The 18,796-nt window shown below is 40.6% G+C and overlaps 2 protein-coding genes across 3 annotated transcripts; both read right to left on the bottom strand.

The window, feature by feature from the left end:
* Positions 1–2,019: 2,019 nt before the first annotated feature.
* Positions 2,020–6,473, bottom strand: ypel3 (yippee-like 3). Of its 2 annotated transcripts, XM_086288817.1 has the most exons (6): positions 6,259–6,473; positions 6,079–6,140; positions 4,619–4,737; positions 4,425–4,468; positions 3,799–3,907; positions 2,020–3,131 (listed from the first exon to the last, which is right to left on the bottom strand). In XM_086288817.1, exons 3-6 carry the CDS (start codon positions 4,733–4,735, stop codon positions 3,042–3,044), a joined length of 360 nt encoding a protein of 119 aa, XP_086144943.1. In that variant the 5' UTR covers positions 4,736–4,737; positions 6,079–6,140; positions 6,259–6,473; the 3' UTR covers positions 2,020–3,041. The 2 variants fall into 2 exon arrangements, with proteins under 2 accessions (XP_086144943.1, XP_086144942.1); XM_086288816.1 differs by having other exon boundaries at positions 6,079–6,472.
* Positions 6,474–8,204: 1,731 nt separating this feature from the next.
* Positions 8,205–17,857, bottom strand: gdpd3a (glycerophosphodiester phosphodiesterase domain containing 3a). The gene is made up of 10 exons (XM_086288815.1): positions 16,474–17,857; positions 15,868–15,910; positions 15,527–15,662; positions 13,596–13,641; positions 12,664–12,782; positions 12,216–12,305; positions 11,855–11,988; positions 11,231–11,290; positions 10,965–11,016; positions 8,205–8,700 (listed from the first exon to the last, which is right to left on the bottom strand). Exons 1-10 carry the CDS (start codon positions 16,628–16,630, stop codon positions 8,572–8,574), a joined length of 966 nt encoding a protein of 321 aa, XP_086144941.1. The 5' UTR covers positions 16,631–17,857; the 3' UTR covers positions 8,205–8,571.
* Positions 17,858–18,796: the final 939 nt, after the last annotated feature.

Raw genomic sequence — 18,796 nt, 5'->3', positions numbered from 1 at the left:
GTGAATAAATCCAGCTGATATTTTATGTCACCAGCTCTCATAGAGGTATATTTTTGGTTTTTTGAGACAGGCGCAGGTTGTTCCAAACACCTCTGTGAGCTCGCCACAGTTCTGCTGTGGATTTACTGTATCCGCGTCTTCTGTGTCTTCATGTAATCCCAGAGATCAGGGCTCTGTGGAGGCCAAGCCATCTGTTGCTGGATGAAGCTACTTGTTCCTCCTCACAGCTGAACACAGTGCTTTATGCCTCTGGCTGTATTTTTGGACTCGCTGTCATGCTGTAAAATAAATCTGGGTCTGATCGGATGGCACTGAAATGAGAGCGGTAAGAATTAAAGGTGATAAAATCTCTGCACAGCACTGGTGTCTAAACATAACTACACTACAGCACCACCTGCTGGCTGACTTCCAGCACCATCTGTTGGCACAGAGTCGGATTTGTTACACAGACGGCGAGAGCTCCGCTGACATGCGTAAAAAGACATTTTCTTAAAAAGCTGCTGTTATGTCATAAAAATGCAGCCACATCTGAACGTTTTCTGAACACAAAGGAATTTGAGCCGTAAATAAAGGCAACACAACTATTATCAGCATCACTAATAGGTGCAACTATTTAAAGTCTTTTAAATTTGCATTTTCATTTTAATATCACTATTTATGAAATTAAAGTAATGAAAACTGTTGACTTATTATTTACAAAAATGTAGTTTTAAAGCTATGCAGGCCAATCTGAGTCCTACCTGTTTTTATGCAAATAAATCAGATTTAAAGTGATCTGCTTTGATAATAAGCCTGCTGGAAAACCTATTCTCCTGTCCATAAATGGTGCAACATTTGTTTGTGGGTTAAGCAGCAGAGATGAGTATGTGAGCTGGACCAATAAAAAGCCTGCTAAATCTTCTCTGCCAATGCCAAACAGCTCATTCTGCTACTGACTCTGGTTTGGTGTTATTTATTGGATTGGATGATTGAAGTCTGAAGGAACAAAACATGTTAGCAATTTATTAATTTAACAAGCGGGGGAAGAAGTATTAATTGGCAAAAGAGTCTGGCACCTCCTCCTCATGCTGGTCACAAACTGCTGTGGGATGGCATCCTATTCTTCAAGCAGCATTTGTCAGAAGTCAGCCAGTGTGGTTGTGCCAGACCAGACCTTAGATTGGCTGTGTGCAGTCTGTTCCAGGTTGTCTGGGTAAACAGCCATCGGCCAGATCATTTTGCAAACCTTGACTGGACACCTGCTTGAAGTTGTCCTATAGCATAGCTCTATCCAGATCAGTCAAACATGCCATGGTTGGAGCAGACACCAACTGACTGCTGTAGCAGGGTCCCCGCTCACAGTTGCTCCTAATCAAACAGCAATGAGCCACCTGCAGTACCAGAAGCTCAATAGCAGAAAAAGCTGTTTGGCTTTGACGAGAAGATTTGACTATTTTATAATGGGAACAACTCACAAATGTGGCACCATTTAAGGGGCAATAAACAGGCTTGCAAACAATATAAGATTTATTGCAGAGCATTGTTACAACAAAGAAATAATGGAGCAAACACAAATTTACTTACTTTTTATGCCAAAGTTTGTAAAGAACCACTTATGGAGATGATAAATAAATCAGGTTTGTTCTTAAAGCCACAGGGAGGCACTAGAGATGGATCAAAGAGTCACGAGCTACTCAGTGTAAACTAATCCCTGGTGATTAAAAAAAGGACTGATCTGTCTCTCGCTACCATCAATAATATAAAATGACACCGATACAAGATGTGTGACCTACAGAATATGCCTAAGTGAGTACTTTAATTCTTCCTTTTTATTAGTTTCCCACCAAAACAGACAATCAAAAGCTACTTTTACCTTTGGCTGTTTTATGAATTTGGCCCTCACGCTTTTGTGTTGTCTCAGCACTTTGAACAGAAACTTTCTCAGGCTGTGTTTTGTCTGGATTTGACCACAAAGAAGAAATAAGCTTGATGAGAAAATCAGAAGCGAGATAAGATGAAACACCACAGTACAAACAAAAGTCTTACTGGCATACTGTATTTTAATGAAATATCAGGTTAAAATAAAAAACACTTTAATGAAAGAAGCAGACATAAAAAAAAAAAAAAAAATCACCATAAATATGCTACATTACCCAAATCACACTCTGCTCTAGCACAATCTAGGAAATCTAAGGGCTGCTTTAGTGTTAGGTCACAAACATATGAAGGATCCGCATTAAGAGTGAAGATATCCCGAATGTGCAGTGGAAAATCTAAATGTGAATCAACTCCAGATCAATGCTTCTCAACACTATCCAGCTTAAGACTTATGAGCAAACACTGCACTCATACACATTCCCACCCAAACGCACACTAAAAGGTAGACCTTCAAGCGGAAGACTTACCCCAGATTATGAATTACAAGATGTTTGTGGGCTTTTTAGGCAAAATATGAACAAGTTTTACTAATCTTAAAAACATTAACTCATAAAAAAAAGCCCATCCCGCTTCTCTAAGCGTTCCCATACCCTCACATCAAAAAAGAAGGGATCTCTGGATTAAACAAGCCTAAATAATTCACTCAGTTTGGGTCATTTACATCTAAATATGCACCTTAAAGTCAAAAGGAAAACCCAAATACCTGCATCCAGTGTTTAAGATCAGATAATTTGACTTGCACCGGCCTGCCCACCACGGGGCGAGGCCGTTTCAGTGGTTTAATCGCTAATAGGCGTGCTCAAAATGTAACACCAACTGGTGCCCCGTGTGACTACATCTCCAAGTTCTCACGCGCAAACCCCGCACTCATTCAATCCATGTCCTCCTGCACAACTAGCACTTAGGACAGCATTATCAGCAAATGTGTTGTCGTGCTTGCTGGAAAAAAAAGGAAACAAAACACGAAGAACAGATAAAGATAAGGCATCACATGCTATTCTTGGCAAAGCTGTATGAAGTGAAAGTGTGGCACAGCGATGGCTCGAACGTGGGATGAAGAAGCTACACTGGAACCGTTTTCGCAACTTGTGAAAAAGTCATGACGAAAGACGAAGATTTCCCTCTCAGTCCCAACCGTTGTCCTTTATCATGTGGGACAGCTCGATGATGTACTTCCCCTCCTTGTACTTCTGACTCAGTTCAAAGGCCTGTTCCTGCAGGAGGAAGGTGAAAGGAGTTGTTAGAAAGAGAGAAAAAGTTAGATGACAGATGAAAGAAAGCTGTAGCTGACATGATGTCTGGTTAGTGGACAACTAATCTGACATCTTGCTACTTCTTAGAGTGACTTTTAGCAAAGCCCAACCCCAAGTGAAAACACTGCACAAACAAACAGTAAGAGTTTGTCAATCAGAGTGAAGCCACACCCCGAAACATACCCCACTTTGCCGTTTACTCCTAATGGAGATAATAATTCACTAAATGAACAGCATGTTGTCTTAATGAAGGCTTTAAAACAGCGACAGAGACCATAAAGTCATCAGGGAAAAGTTTACAGAAGTAATAAATCAAGAGAGAAAACGGGTCATTTTCTCATGTATTTCTTTACAATTTTTGCAGTTCATGCATTAATGCAGACAGTGACATTCACATAACAATCACTGGAAAGTCCAGATGTTCTTGATTACATCATTTCTTTGTTGTTTTTGTGCACATTCTGCGTCTTACAAAAATGTCCCAATTGATTTGTGCGATATGTATAAAATTCGTCATGGCACCAGAAAAGTGTGTGTGGACGTCTCAGTGAATTAAAAAACAAAAAGCCTTTAAGTGATTTAAAGATGAATAATCCTGCACTGTATTTGCTGGAGGACATATACGTACATATTTCCAGCCCAACGTGGTGTGACAGTTTTCGCAGTAGATGTCGGCCACAGCATGAAGTCCCGTGAGCAGCAGTCTCTCCTCAGCAGGGCCGCAGCCGACATTGACCCTGAAGACAAAAGCATGGACACACTGTGATTAAACTGTTCTCTTCAGTAATCACTCAAGGACAGCCTCTCCTGCACAGCTACAACCTCCTTTAGGAGAAAATGTTAATGAAACCCTACTATTCAAAAAGGGCTGCACCTGAACAAATTAAGATTTAAACTGAGTGGAGCTAGTAGGTTAATATTTAAGACGCAAACAGTGTGTACTCCTGACCCACTAACCCCGGAAGAACGTGAGCTCACACACCTTCAAAATCCAAACTAGAGCAAATCAAGTTGTCCGTTCAGTGTGGTTTGATCAAACAAGCGCGATACTAGAAATGTGTTTTCACCGAGAAATAGACTTTTTATAAAACGATTTGCGTGAAAAAATAACATTTTTGCACAAAGTGGCTTTAAAGTTGTTGTGAATACAAGTGAGATGTGAAAAACAACAACAGTTCCCTCTTCTGTCTACAGGAGAAGTGAGACTGGAAACCGAAAACAGGAAAAACCTGCTTTTTAATAGTTGATACTTACACAGAGTTGAAGAGGTAGGCTCGGCCCTGGCTGCCTTGGAAAGACTAGGAGACAGGGAGGAAAAATATAAATTAGAGACAGACTGCAAACCCAACTCTGATATGTCTCAGATGCAACTTTCTAAAATAACCATGAAGCAAATGTGCATGGCATCTGACATGATTATCAACAAAAAAGACAAGCGGCATACAGACCTTGGAGATAAGATCGTCATGATTGGCCAGATGGGCGCGACAGTGCACACAGCTGTAACGGCGGTGGCAGGAGTCCAGATACGCCTGGAACGTCTTGGCTTTTGTCAGCTTCACCATGTCTGAGCAGGACCAAAAACAGAGAGAGACGAGGTTTTTTTTATTATTGTTTGTATGATGGGTTAGCGATCTTGGCACACAGTTCTTCCATCTGACTAACCATAAACAGGATGATTTCTTTCTCATTTGAATTAACCTTAGCCCCATCACAAGACTATAAAGCTTCACCCTAACGCAATGTGACACAAAGGTTATTAAAGTTAAGCCAAACTAAAAACCAAAAGCAGGACGTTCCTTCCATCTTCTGTCAGACTGTGTGCAATAGTCTATATTCCATCTTGCTGTTAACCACTGCACTATGCAATGTCCCATGCCATATATATTTCTATATGCACAGTGCACATTTTTCTCTATTGTTGTAGAGTATTATTAATAAAGGTTATGTTATAATGCTGAATCTACTTATTTTGTTCCTGTTCTATTCATTTTGCTGCTATAATAATGTAATAACGTGAATTTTTCAGTTGGGGGTAAAAGTCTATCTTATAAAAAGCCCATTGTCAACACAACCAGCCTGATGAGGTGTTTTGTATTAAGACTTAGGATGCCTGACATGACTTTCAACTGCCTTCACAAAGTGCTACTACTGTAATCTCTTCAACCAGGCCCCTGATAAGTAGCCCCAGTATTATAATAACTACAAAGAAAACTAAACTAAAATTGAGCACTGTCAAACTGCAATGAGGCTGGACCCAGAGAAAATCTGTTAATCACCTGATCAGATGTGGTCCAGAAAAATCTATGACCAAAGTCCTACTATTATACACCAAGTGAAAATTGAAAGTCAGCACTATAAAGGTGTGACTTACTCCCTCAAGCCTTTGCATTAGTATTTAACAATTTGGAGTTTGTAACTAACAGTTTGAGCTATCTAACATCAAGGTTTTAAGGTCATTCATCCTTAATGAATGAAAGCTATCTGGGTTGGACTCTTTGTCAGCTTCAATCATGCATCTTCTTTTCAATGATTAAATGTATGATGGCAGAGGGTGACTTTACAAGGTATGGATGCATTGTTAGCTGAGACTAGTCAAAAATAACAGGTTAGTTAACCAGGCAGCTTGCTTCCTGGTTTCTAATAGTTGGCACAAATAACCCTTGCTTAGATAAATGCAGCAGTTAACCCAAATTCAAGGACTGTACAGGCACTGTCAGTCTACCAGTCAACGTAAACGGACTGATGGTGCATCTGCCAGCTGCAGGAGTATATCGGGCCACTAGCTCTGCTTTGACCTAGCTTAGTGTGTTAGCTAGCCCGCTAGCTCCGCACTGTCAACACACAACAGCAGCGGCAGCAGCGCAGATGCGCATTGCAGGACATTTCTCGGTGTCCGTCCACTCACCTAAAAACACCGAAGCTCCCCACAGTCTAGACAGCGGACTGGTGTGGCCGGCAGCTGAAAAACTTCAGGTAAAAGGCAGAAAAACGGTCAGTTTGGTGAGAAACGATCGACCACGCGTTGGCGGTTCGGACACACAAAAAAGGACAGACAGCTCTGGCTGTTGAAGCGGAGCCCGTTTACCCGCGTCTCTCTTTTGTTTTTTGAACCAGAACCAGCGCTCAAAGTTCCGAAACGACCTTCTTTAAAAGTGGAGCTGGACGCCGACAAAGCTGGCAGGCTGACAAGGAGCGAAAGCAGCGACCTCGGCGGGAGGGAAAATGCGATTTGTTTATGAAAACACGCATAGGAGGAAGTCTGGGTAGTGCAAAACAAATCCCCGCTGACCAATCAGAGCCTCCGAGTGACGTTAGAATGTGGGTCAACCAATCAGATTCCATCTTACCGGGGCCTTTTATGGCTATCGATTTGATTGCTGTTTGGTAGCGTTTCATAAATGCTGAAAGTGTGTTATTATCTCCGGCCTGTCGGACTGGGATTAAAAATAATTTCAAAAACAAGCATAGTGCTTCTGTAGAGATCAGACCAATAAGAGCAAGAACAACATGCTAACCTGCTACTGTGACAGTTTCCAGGAGTTCTTGGAATATGAGCCTGAGGGAAGGGTTTTATTTGTTGTGGTTTCTTGACTGCTCCTTTGCATGTCCTTTGCCTTTCTTGTGTGTGTGTGTGTGTATTTTTATGACACACAGGCAGGCGGTCTATTACACTGATCTCTAGTTTAGTTTTGAAACGTTTGGTTATAATTCCTGCAGTTTCCTTGCTTTGTGGTACAGCAACATGTAACATTAAATGTTGATCAATGACCTAGGCCTAGGGTGAGCAGATCCCAACAAACTAAATGTAGGGCATATGTGGCATTTGTGTGGGAGAAAGTGGGACATGTCAGCAATGATGACTTAAAAATAAAAACAAACAAACAATAAACTAGGCACGTACAGGCTAATTGAACAATATTTCAAACTGTCTTGCTAAGCAAATACAGTAAAGATAAAGGGAAACTGAAGTTTGTTCTTATAGTCATGCATATGGAAAGTCTTTATGTACTTTCACTGCGATTTCTGCATTTTGGGGCCTTCAGTTTGAATCTATCCATAGATTTGCATAGCTTTCTTTTGCCACATCTGAAAAGTTCAGCAATTTTATTTAATTATAACACATATATTGTGTCACTTCACACCACATTATTCAGAATATACTGGAACTTCATTTTCTTCTTCAAGTGTGCAACTTGTTGACTTGTAGCTTTCCCTGATGATTATGGCGTTAAACTGGCTAAGCTTCTTCTCACTATAATAAAAGGCCTACCGTTCGCACTGGGTTAAAACCAGAGTTTAGAAAAGTGCAAAGTGCACAGTGTTTTAGTCCCGTGTCCCTACCATCACTTCCAACCAGCCATGGTGGATGACTGCCCCTCCTTGAGTCTGGTTCTGTTTTGAGGTTTTTTCCTGTTAAAAGGGAGTTTTTCCTTCCCACTCTCACCAAGTGCTTGCTCATACTGGGTTGCTTGATTGTTGTGGCTTTCTCTGTATTGTTGTAGGGTCTCTACCTTACATGTAAAGTTCCTTGAGGCAACTTTTGTTGTGATTTGATGCTATATAAATAAAACTGAGTTGATTTGCATGTCCTCCCGAACCAGTCAAAATATGGGAAATTGTCTCAAGTGTCTCAATACTACCAAGACATCTTATTTTATTGCTACTTTGCTCTCGGTGCCTACTGTTATTATTTTTTTGCATAAATCCAGGTATATCCCATTAACTTGATCGTCGCCAACCTACACAGAAAAATACCCTCTTTGTTTCACCAACAAACTGGTTGATTATTATCACGGCCGGGTGGCTGGACTTTGACCATAGTTGCTTGGGAAAACAAGGACACAGGTGAGGTTTACAGCATGTGTACACTCTCTACAGTCTCTTTTAGGTCAAGAAAATCGGTCAAAGAGATTCGCACTATGCTGCCTAGATTGCTCCGTAACACACTGTACTGTATTCATGTTTGTACTGCCAGTAATTACCTTGTAATCTTCTAATGGCCCAAAAGAATATAAAAGCCAAAATGCAAGTGATTTATTCATAATCATTTATTTCTCAAGCCCTATCTTAAAAGTGGCAGAAAGTAACATTAGAGACATTCAAAATAAAGTCACATTTAATCAGATATACAGTCCAGCTAGTTAAATATTCACTCGTTAGATGTGCTGCAGACCAAATCAATGCCGTGGTTTGTTTGTGGGTGGAGGCTGTAGAGACGATCCCATGACAAACAAGTCATTCCGTCAGCAGCGATTAAAGGTCAGCACCGAAGAGATTAATGATAGTTGTGTTCCCACTGCATGGCGATTATTATGTAGACCAAAGATTCTTCAACAAATGTTGCATTAGCCGTTTTTATCAGTGTCATTGTTGCCATCATGTGATGGTGTGCTTGGATTCAGTCCTGACTTCTGTTTTTGCAGAAGTAGCTGGACAGAAGAGTTGGATAGTCACTCATCACTCCAGTGGCTCCTACTTCTAATGCCGCCTCTATGTCTTCTTCTGTGTTGCAAACAAATAAATGCACCTGCAATTGCAACAGTTATCTTCAGTTAAAAACTGACATTTCACTGCTTTGTTTTTCCTTGTATGGCAGCAGAAAATCTGAAGCACCATGGGACAGTTGTTCAGGCTACAGTGTAGATAAATAACCATTACAAAATGATATTGATAATCAATGCAATGGCAACAAAAGTGTCACATTCATCTTGATTAGAATAATATGTATCCTAGGAAACAGAGAAAACAAGGGAAAAAAATTTCATGGAGCATGTTGCAAAGCTAATCTTATTAGCTGAACGAGCCGGTTAACAGGTGAGCACCGAGACTCACTGGCTATTTTGTTAGGGACACCTGTTCAGCTGCTCGTGGACACAAATATCTAATCAGCCAGTCGAATGGCTGCCTGTAGACGTGGTCAAAATGACCTGCAGAAGTTCAAACCGAGCTTCAGAGTGGGGAAGAAATGTGATTGAAATGACTTTGAAAGTGGCTGTTGGTGCCAAACGGCTGGTATGAGTCTTAAAAAAAAAAAAAAAAAAAGAATAAACTGCTGATCTACTGGGATTTTCCCACAGAACCATATCCAGGCTTTACAAAGGATGGTCCAAGGAAGAAAATACCCAGTGAGCTGTAGTTCTCTGGTCAGAGGAGAGTGGCCAGGCTGCTTTGCTGACAGGAAGGTAACTGTAACTCAACCATTCCTTAAAACCAAGGCATGCAGAGGAGCATTTGTGAATACAAATAAAAAATGTTGAACCTTGAAGCAGATGGGCTACAGAAGCAGAGGACCACACTGGGTGCCATTCATGTCAGCTACAACCAGGAAACTGAAGCTACAGTTCCCACAGACTCACCAAAATTTGACAACAGAAGACGTTACCTGGTCTTATGAATATTGAATTCTGCAAGATTTGCAAGATTTAGATGATGAATTTGGTATAAACATCATGAAAATGAGCCCACCTTGTATCAACGGTTTGGTCATGGTGAGGGGGATATTTTTTGGCACACTTTAGGCATTTTAGTACCAACTGACCATCAGATAAACACCACAGTCTACCCAAGTATTGTTGCTGACCATGTCCATCCCTTTATGACCAGCGTACCCATCCTTTGGTTCACTAGTTCTTTCCAGCAGGATAATACACCAAGTCACAAAGCTCAACTCATCTTAAACTGGTTTCTTTAACACGACAATGAGTTCATTGTACTTAAATAGACTCCAAGGTTAACAGATCTCAATCCAACAGAGCACCTTTGGGATGTGGTGGAACAGGTGATTCACATTACTGATGTGCAGCTGACAAATCTGCGGCAACTGTGTGATGCCATCATGTCAATATGGACCAAAATATCTGGAGAATGTTTTCAGCATCTTGTTGAATCTGTGCCATGAAGAATTAAGGCAGTTTTGAAGGCAAAAGGACACAAACCTGGTAGTCGGCACCAATTACCTACTAAAGAGTCTAGTGAGGGAATATCAGTAGGACTGATTAGGACATTCAGTGGACTGATAAGCTGTAAATCGTGTGGACATGTTACTGAATCACTGATTAAAATACTTGGATTTTAACATGCCCACAAATTCTCCCCAAAACACTAAAAAACAACATGTAGATGATATAGAAAGAAACATTTCCTGGTTGCTACTTTGGCATTATTTAAAAAAGTGTTGAAATACAACAAGGACAAAATATAAATATCACATAGCTTAAAGAGTGTTACTTTCTCCAGCTATTGAGTGGAGTCATGTCCTGACAACAGGGTTGATCTCATCACATCAGGATAGAGATGATGCATTCAGGACACTCATAGTGGTTGTGTGAGGTCAACTATTTGTCATGCTGAAGTGCTTTCTGTGTTAGATCATAACCTGTTGAGTTTGAATAGCATCATGCAGCTGACCATGCAGTGACTAGTAGGAGAAAAATCAAATCCATTGACTTTAACAGGAATTATATTTTGGGGATTCCCTGTTCATCTTTTCATGGAAGACACAAGAGCAAAGTAAAAGGTGAAGCAAAACTGTTCCAGGAAAGTTTCTGAGCACACTTGTGGTCCCTGCACTGTTTCTATCTAAATGAGAATGAGCAAACAAAACTCTGATAAGACAAAGAGCCTTTGACAAGGTAAACAAACATTTGTGATATTTTTCATATTTGCCTCTCAGTATTTAGCGTTTTATTTTACTCTGATATGTTTATATTCCACAGTTCTGGCTTTCTTTGCATTTCTTTAACTCTTCTTTCAAGCACAGTGCTGTAAACACTTAGAAATGTGATTTCGTACCTGAATTCCACGGGCAGCGAGGTGCCTAAAAAGACTCTTCCTCATAGTTATTCTGCAATGACAGCATGAAAGAAGCAAATTTAAAATAAAACACAAACTGCACACTGTGCTTAAAATGCTAGATTTAAGCTAGCAGTGTAAACAATCTTTCAGTGTAGTGAGGACTGAATGTTTTGTCAATTTTTGGCATTTATAATTTAGATTTCAAGACCAATAAATAAGTGAGTAGGAACAACTACCATAGTCCTTTTTAATACTTCTCTTACTTTTCTATCAAACACACAACGAGCTTGTTCCTCAGGAGAGCTTCATCGGGAATGAATGTCCTTCAGCGCACACAGAGACAGAGAAAGACACAGTTACACTTTTATGAAATAAAAGTATCTGAGAGAATAAAAACCAAGAGGTCGCAGAAAAAGGCTTACAACCACATGATTAAATTGTCATTGCACAGAGAAACTTTCAGTGCTCCCAGAGAGTTTTATAAATAAAAGTAAAACATAAATCCGAATGTGTTTAACAGAAATGTATGAACCACAGCTGAACAAGCAGAACATAAACATTCACAACTACAACCCCCCCCCAAAGTAAACGGTCAGAATTTAAAACCAAAGGGAAAATTGCTGGTTTTTCCCCCAAATAAGGCAACACAGACCCAGAGCCTGTACCATACTTAAACCAGTCATGCTTAGCTGTTATTCACCATCATCATTCAAATTCTCATTTTGAACCAGGAAAAATGTTAATGAGCTCAGTTAGGCAGTCCAGACACAGTGAGCATAGATAGCAAGAACATGAAGCGTCACCGTCTTAACAGAAAAAGGACTGTGCATGCACATGAATGGACACAGTTTACTCAGCATGCACTGAACACACTCCTGCAGTCACACCTGTTGAAGATGCGCATTAGGTAGAACTGCAGCAAACTCTCTCCTATTGGCACAAAGGGCAGCAGCCCCGTGTAGAAGAGAAGCAGAAGCAGCAGGCCTCGGCTCATAGTGAAACTGTACGGCATGGAGCCGTTCTACGTGGAAGGAGAGAAAAGAGACACAGACATGCTGGGTGACAACACTGGTACAGAGGCGGTGTTTATGAATCATGCTGAAAACCATACTGAAAAGCTAAGGAAACCCTGTAACGCCATCATATAGCTTCATTTCATGCATTTCCTGCATGTAATTAAAATGTTATAATGAGTAAAGTGTGTTAATGCTATACAGGTAACTCATCTCCTCCAGCTGGTTAATGTACCATTTTCCAGCATTGCTTCATGATCGTGGAGTCTGCGGAAGCCCACACAGTGATCCCCTCCCTGTTGTAGCGTTTAACCAGATCAGACACCTAAAAACATAAAATCAAGTGGGAAACAAATATTAGCATTCAGGACATGATGACACGAAGGTGTAAGAGTGCAAGTGGTGCAGCAGACACAGCAATCACAGAGGCTGCTGTGCTAGACTTGGGCAGTAAACTGTGGACACTGTTTATAAGGTGGACAACATATTTAGAATTGCACAGGAAAAGCTCCCTAGCCTTGTAGTTAGAAAATCACTCATAATTTGTCCACCTTGACTGGAATTTAGACAATGTATCCACCTCAAAGAGGCCTGATTCAATCCTGAAAAGCTGAAGCTTTTTCATATATCAGGAAATTGTGGTAGAAGTTTGGTGTTGGTTTTTCGGGGCGATTAACGTGTACCCTTTTAATGAGCTCGTGGTTGTTCTCTTTGATCTCAATGCTGATCGGCATCTCAGGGAACTTCTTGAACACATCCTCCAGCAGAGCAAACTTCCTGTCCTTGCCAGTGCTGTAACGGCCTAAAGAAAAGGAGGGGTGAAAAGTAAAGTCACATTAGATGCATGAGCATATCAGAAAGAAATTAACTTGTTATGGCAGTTGACTGTGGTGCACCACACTGCTTTACTCATCTGGGATCTGTCTGCTGCTTTTATCACTCTTTTAATATAGTACCTGCGTTTCAGGTTTGCTTTTATATTAGTTTCATCTGTGTCTACACGTGTTCTGATAATCTGTGCAGTCAGCTATAGTGATGCTAAGAAACGGTGTTCCACAAGGTTTCATTGTTGGCCTCCTGCTGTTTCTAACCGATCGCTTATGATTTGGCTATGTAATTAACAAATACAGTGTGAGCTATGATTTCTTTGCAGATAATTGTATTTCTCCTTATGGCAATAACTTTTACAGTGAATTAAACAATAAATTGCAAGAAAATTGCTGGATGTAGCACATATGATACAAAGTAATATTTATTAATTTTATTTTTAATTAGAAGTTTCATAGTCTGGCAATTATTTAATGATTCAGGCTTTAAGGTTACTCCTCAGAGTCCCTCTAATTTTGCCCCCCTCTCTTGGATATGAATTCAGTATCACTAGCCAACTCTGATCCAGAGTATTAATACTGATGTCCTGCTGGAGGAAATTGGGGAAGCTCATTTTTTTTTATTCTGTCACTTTTAAACAGTAGTTGTTTGATTGTTTTGTCTATACATTTTTCAACATACAGTGTTTGATTTATGATTATGATGATGATTATTGTTATAGATGCATTTCTTCTTCAAATGTCTTTTCATTAAAAATGAACAATTAGATATAACAGGAGGAACTCACCTTCATAAAATGTTACCTCCAGTCTCTCCTTATACAAAGGCAAATCCTAAAAGTTTTAAAACAGAGTTGAACAGAGAGATATAAGGTGAATTTACTATGATGTGATTAAGGTGAAAAGAATTTGTGTACGCCATCGGATATTCTTAGTATTGTTGTCCCAGCTGAGTTGGTACATGCAACAAAGCCGGATGCAAACATTCACTTGATGGTAATCTGATGCTTGAACAAACTCTTACTGAGAAATTACAGCTTTGTTTCCGAGGAAACCTCAAGAGTAATGCAAGCAGCGTGCCCTTTTTGAAGATTATGGTGAATTTAAAAGAATTAAAAGATGCCTCCATGCAGCTCTGTAAGTAATGTTGCTACAGTAAATAAGTGTGCTGTTAAATCTGGATGGAAAAACATGTAATAACATGTAAACCCCCATGTAAAGCCCCGTAGCTCACAGTAGCATTACAACCGAATCTGGCAGTCTCATGTGAGCTTAAGGAACTACCAGATTGTTTGGAAGTGAAAACTGACTTTTAAGCAGTTATTCTGCATTTTACAATAAAACTAAATTGAACTCTAGAGCAGCGGTCCCCAACCCCCGGGCCTCGGACCGGTACCGGTCTGTGAGTCGTTTGGTACCGGGCCGCGAGAGTTGAGGCTCAGATGTGAAATGTATGGTTTTCAGGGTTTTTATCGGTTTTCAGCGTTATTTTGTTATCGTTTTTATCGTTAACTCGGTTTTCCTGGGTCTTTTCACGTGTGTTATGAATAAATCTTTTTTCGGTACCGTTAGTTTTATTTTGTTTTATTATCCGCGACACCTTAAAGGCCGGTCCGTGAAAATATTGTCGGGCATAAACCGGTCCGTGGCGCAAAAAAGGTTGGAGACCGCTGCTCTAGAGTATTATACACTCACACTTGTTCAGCTTCCCATAAATGCAAATATCTAATCGGCCAATCACATGGCAGCAATTACATTTAGGTATGCGGACATGGCCAAGACATCCTGTTGAAGTTCAAACTGAGCATCAGGGTGGGGGGGATTTAAGTAGGTAAAAGTACCTTGTTAATGTCAGAAATCAGAGGAGAATAGCATAGCTGCTTCAAGATGAGGCAACAATAAGTGAAATATCCCCGTGTAACAACCAAATTATGAAGAACAGCATTTCTAAACATGTCAAAACTTGAAGCAGGTGGTCTTTAGCAGTAGAAGACCACATCAAGTACCACTTCTGTTAGCTAAGAAAAGGAAACTGAGACTAATATTGCACAAGTTCAATAAAATTGGACAATAGAAGACTGGAAAAAATGTTGTCTGGTGTGAATCTTGATGTTTTTCTGTGCCATTTGAATGTTAGGATCAGAATTATGGTGTAAATAACATGATCCCATCTTGTGCAAGTGTCAGACATTTTCTTAGCACACTTTGGGGCCAAGAAAATATCTTACCCGTGTATTGTTGCTGACATGTCCATCCCTTTATGAACTGTGTACCTATCTTTTCATAACTGATTCCAGCAGGATAGCACACCATGTCACAAAGCTCAAACATCTAGAAAACAAAAATTGAGTTCCCTGTACTCAAATGGCCTCGCTAGATCCCAATCCAATCGAGCACATTTGGGATGTGGTGGAACAGGAGGTTCATTTATATACAGGCAACAAATCTGCAGTAACTGTCTCATGTCATCATGTCAACATGAACTAAAATCCCTGAGTACTGTATCCAGCACCTTGTTGAATCTGTGCCACAAAAAATTGTATATTTGAGACGTAGTGCTCAAGATAAAACTCACATAGTCTCCTCATGTGTAACAATGAATGTAACAAAGCTCATCTATGAAACAGAAACAGAGCAGGTGTCTCTGAAAGATTACCACTTCTTGTCTCAGTACGGCCTTGTGACCTTTGCCCCAGTCTAGCAGGATCCGGCTTCTTACCTGCAGATTGAGCGAGGAGATTGTGACATCATGGCCAGTCTGCCTCAGCAAATTCTCATCATGTGATACCACCACAAAGCCATCATGTGTCAAATGACAATCCATCTCCAGCATCTCAGTGCCCTGCTCCGCCGCACTGACAACAGAGAAAAGATACGAATAATTAAAATGATGACTCCACCGTTTGTCAGGGGTGTGTGCGTCACTTTCACATTTTTAGCAATACACCTTTTTTGGGAATGGGGAGGGTCGGGGGTGTGGTGTCTAAAAAGTCTGCCATCATGTAAAAATTGATGCATTCTTCTTTCACAGCACTTCAAAGAGGGCAGTGTGGTACTTACTGTGTGAATGCCTCCATGGTGCTCTCTATCCTCTCTCCAGATGCTAAAATTCATAGAAATTATGCCAGTAGTCAGAAAATACGAAGTACTCAAAATGTCTCAGATAGAGAGCTGCTAAACTGGTCCTACTAAACATTACAGCAAATCACATCATCAGTTAGAATTGCACATTAACTTTTCAGCTTGAGCTTCGTGGTAGAACAGAAAAAAGTATCTGCACAGTAAAATAAGATTTAGATATAAAAAACAGGCCTTTTGTTCAAAGACTTCATCTTTAAAGCAGTAAGAAAAATCAGGGGCACCCCATGGGAAAGCTTCATACATAAGGCTTTAACCCACAGGACTAAAATCTGCAGCTGCTGAAAGAAATTAGCATTTAAAATGTTGGAAAGTGAAGCAAAAGCATTCTATAACATTCAATAGCATCAGTGTTTTGGGCTTCTCTCCAGTTAAATTACTGACTGACATGCAGCTGCTTTACAGATGGACTTAAGGCAGATTAAAACTCAGACCTCAGGGCACAGAGACTGCATGCCAAGCCCAGTCCGGTGAGCACTTCCACACATCATGTTCTTTGAGTCCCACACATTGACTGCAGATCCTTACCTCCTCTGTGTGCGATCTTTTTGCAGTAGAAAGCAGGGCGTTTCTTCCTGTGGAGAATCTGTGGGTTCTTTAGCAGGTAAACCGAGGTGAGGGTGTATCCTCCCAACACTGGGAGGAAAAAATATAAAAAGTTGATCATCCTTTCCTGCATGCACATTCAGCGAGTCCCTGAGAGAGTCTCTGCAAGATCTCACAGTTCAGGTTGACCAGAAGCACCAGCAAAAGAAAAAAAACTTGCTCAGCAAGACAATCTCAAAATGACAACTCGATTTCTCCCTCCAATCACAAGTGGCCAGACCCAAAAACTTTTCTGAAGAACCAGCAGCTTGTTGTGGGAAGATAAGAAAAAAATCCAGACAGACTGGTACGACAGAGAAAAAAGTCCCACCCCTGAATTTCAGTCTTACTCTTAGCAGGTACAGCTGAACCCTCAGAGCTGTAAAAGTCAGTTAATGAAGCACCAGCTCACAACCCCACAGGGCTCTCGCTCTGGCCTCTCCCCTTCCAGTGGTAATGCTGTTTTTATGCTTTTGTTATATCATACCTGTACCTCTGTCTTGCAACACCTTTCTAATGATTACTTTTATTCTGCTACACAGCTGGAGTATTGCTAATATAATACAGAATATCCTAAAACAGCATATGACTACAAATTACCTGCCAGATGAGTGCAATTAGCCATCTATTGCTTTTTCCAGATGTAATGTGCTGCTGGGCTTAAACACAAGCTGATAACTTAGGAAACAAATGCATCGCAGGCAGCGTGGCAAGTTTCTTATCTTGTATTTGACAAAGGGGATGTGGAATGTAGAGTAGGTAAACTTTGCTTTGACCAGGCCAGAAATATGAAAACCATCTATCTGCAAGCAGTGCTCACCACAACATGCCACGTACAGTCCAAAGTCAGCAGGATAAGCAGCAGCATATTGTTCAACTTGAATGGCAAAGCTGGAATGTGACAAACAATTGTGTGACAGGCCGAGCCTGCAGTGATGTGTTACAACAAGCCTGGTTTTCATGAGAACAGAGAAATCCATTCACTGCAGGGCAAATCAGAGCTTCCAGCATTTTCCTACATTTACAGGTGTCTCGTTTTGACGTGCAAATCGCACAGAAGACAGATCACACCCCACTGTTTGCCACTTTTCTGTTTTCCTGCTGTCACACGTGGTAGAGATATATAGAGACATACATGTGTGCATATTAAACTTACAGTCATGCTGAGACATGATATGAAGGAGGATGTGAAAGCTCAAAGGCAGATCAGTGTTACAGCTCCTTTTACACTGCTCAAAAACATTAAAGGAACACTTTGAAAACACATCAGATCTCAATGGGGAAAATATGTTGATATCGACATGGAAATGAAAACACAGAGCTCCATTCAAAGATACTCCCAAAATCAAAGTGGGGGGGGGGGGGGGGGGGGGGGGGAAATAAAAAAAAAAATAGATGTGGCAGGCTAGTCCATTTTGCCAAAATTTTATTCACTCCTGATTGGTTAAGGACCTTCTACAGCCCTGTCCAGCTCTCAGAGTAACTGTCTGTCTCCTGGGATCTCCTCTGTTCTCTTGAGACTGTGCTAGGAGACATTCTAACCTTCTAGCAATGGTACGTTTTGATATGCAATCCCCATCCCATGCCATGGTAGGGTCCAGGTATCGCCTCATGCTACCTGTAGTGACCCAAGTCAAATGAAAAAACAAAACTAGTGAAAAACAACAACAAGCAGAACAGATGAGGGGAAAAATGTCAGTGGCCTCTACCTGTAAAACAGTGCCTATTTAAGAGGGTGTCTCATTGTTGCCCCTCTGCTGCACCTGCTGATAATTTCATTAACACCAAAGCAGCCGAAACCAATTAACAACCCCCCTCTGCTACTTAAATGTCCAGATCAATCTCCCACAGGTTCTACTGACATGATGCTATACTCTGATTAGCAGTGTACTTGGATTCATCACATAAAAATCCACAAGAAATGGCACAAGAAAAGTCTTGATTATGGAGTTCCACAAGGTTCTGTGGTAGAACCCATAATTTTCACATTATACACACACACAAAATACGGACCACTATTTATAAACCATTACTGGACATTGGTAACCTTTCCCCCACCCTGTAGTTCGACATCTCTTCTTGCCTTGCACTGTTGTCAAAGTGCTTCCTCAAAGGTTACAATATTGGCGATGAATTTCAATATTAAACCTATAAAACTAAATAATATTGACCTTTGAATATAAAGTATCTTTTGATGTTTTTATTAGCTAATAAAAAAACAAAAAGAGAAAACGAGACCACATCACAATTTCAACAGTATCAGGAA

This window comes from Aulonocara sp. 'chitande type north' Nkhata Bay, linkage group LG4 (assembly GCF_057382095.1).
Source record: "Aulonocara sp. 'chitande type north' Nkhata Bay isolate Kocher_YH1m ecotype deep benthic linkage group LG4, A_spYH_male_GT1.1, whole genome shotgun sequence".
NCBI lineage: Eukaryota > Metazoa > Chordata > Actinopteri > Cichliformes > Cichlidae > Aulonocara > Aulonocara sp. 'chitande type north' Nkhata Bay.
The sequence above is the reverse complement of the archived record's forward strand: the minus strand, read 5'-3'. Positions and strand labels throughout refer to the sequence as shown.

Bases quoted from the DNA above. Each gene is read 5' to 3' on its own strand.
- ypel3 (XM_086288817.1), bottom strand. From the start codon at position 4,735: ATGGTGAAGCTGACAAAAGCCAAGACGTTCCAGGCGTATCTGGACTCC. The intron at 4,469-4,618 runs GTCTGTATGCCG...CCTGTCTCCTAG, and splicing joins ATGACGATCTTATCTCCAAG to TCTTTCCAAGGCAGCCAGGG. The intron at 3,908-4,424 runs GTAAGTATCAAC...TTTTGTCTTCAG, and splicing joins GCCTACCTCTTCAACTCTGT to GGTCAATGTCGGCTGCGGCC.
- gdpd3a (XM_086288815.1), bottom strand. From the start codon at position 16,630: ATGTGCATGCAGGAAAGGATGATCAACTTTTTATATTTTTTCCTCCCA. The intron at 15,911-16,473 runs GTAAGGATCTGC...TATGAATTTTAG, and splicing joins AAAGATCGCACACAGAGGAG to CATCTGGAGAGAGGATAGAG. The intron at 11,291-11,854 runs GTGTGACTGCAG...TGTGCGCTGAAG, and splicing joins CTAATGCGCATCTTCAACAG to GACATTCATTCCCGATGAAG.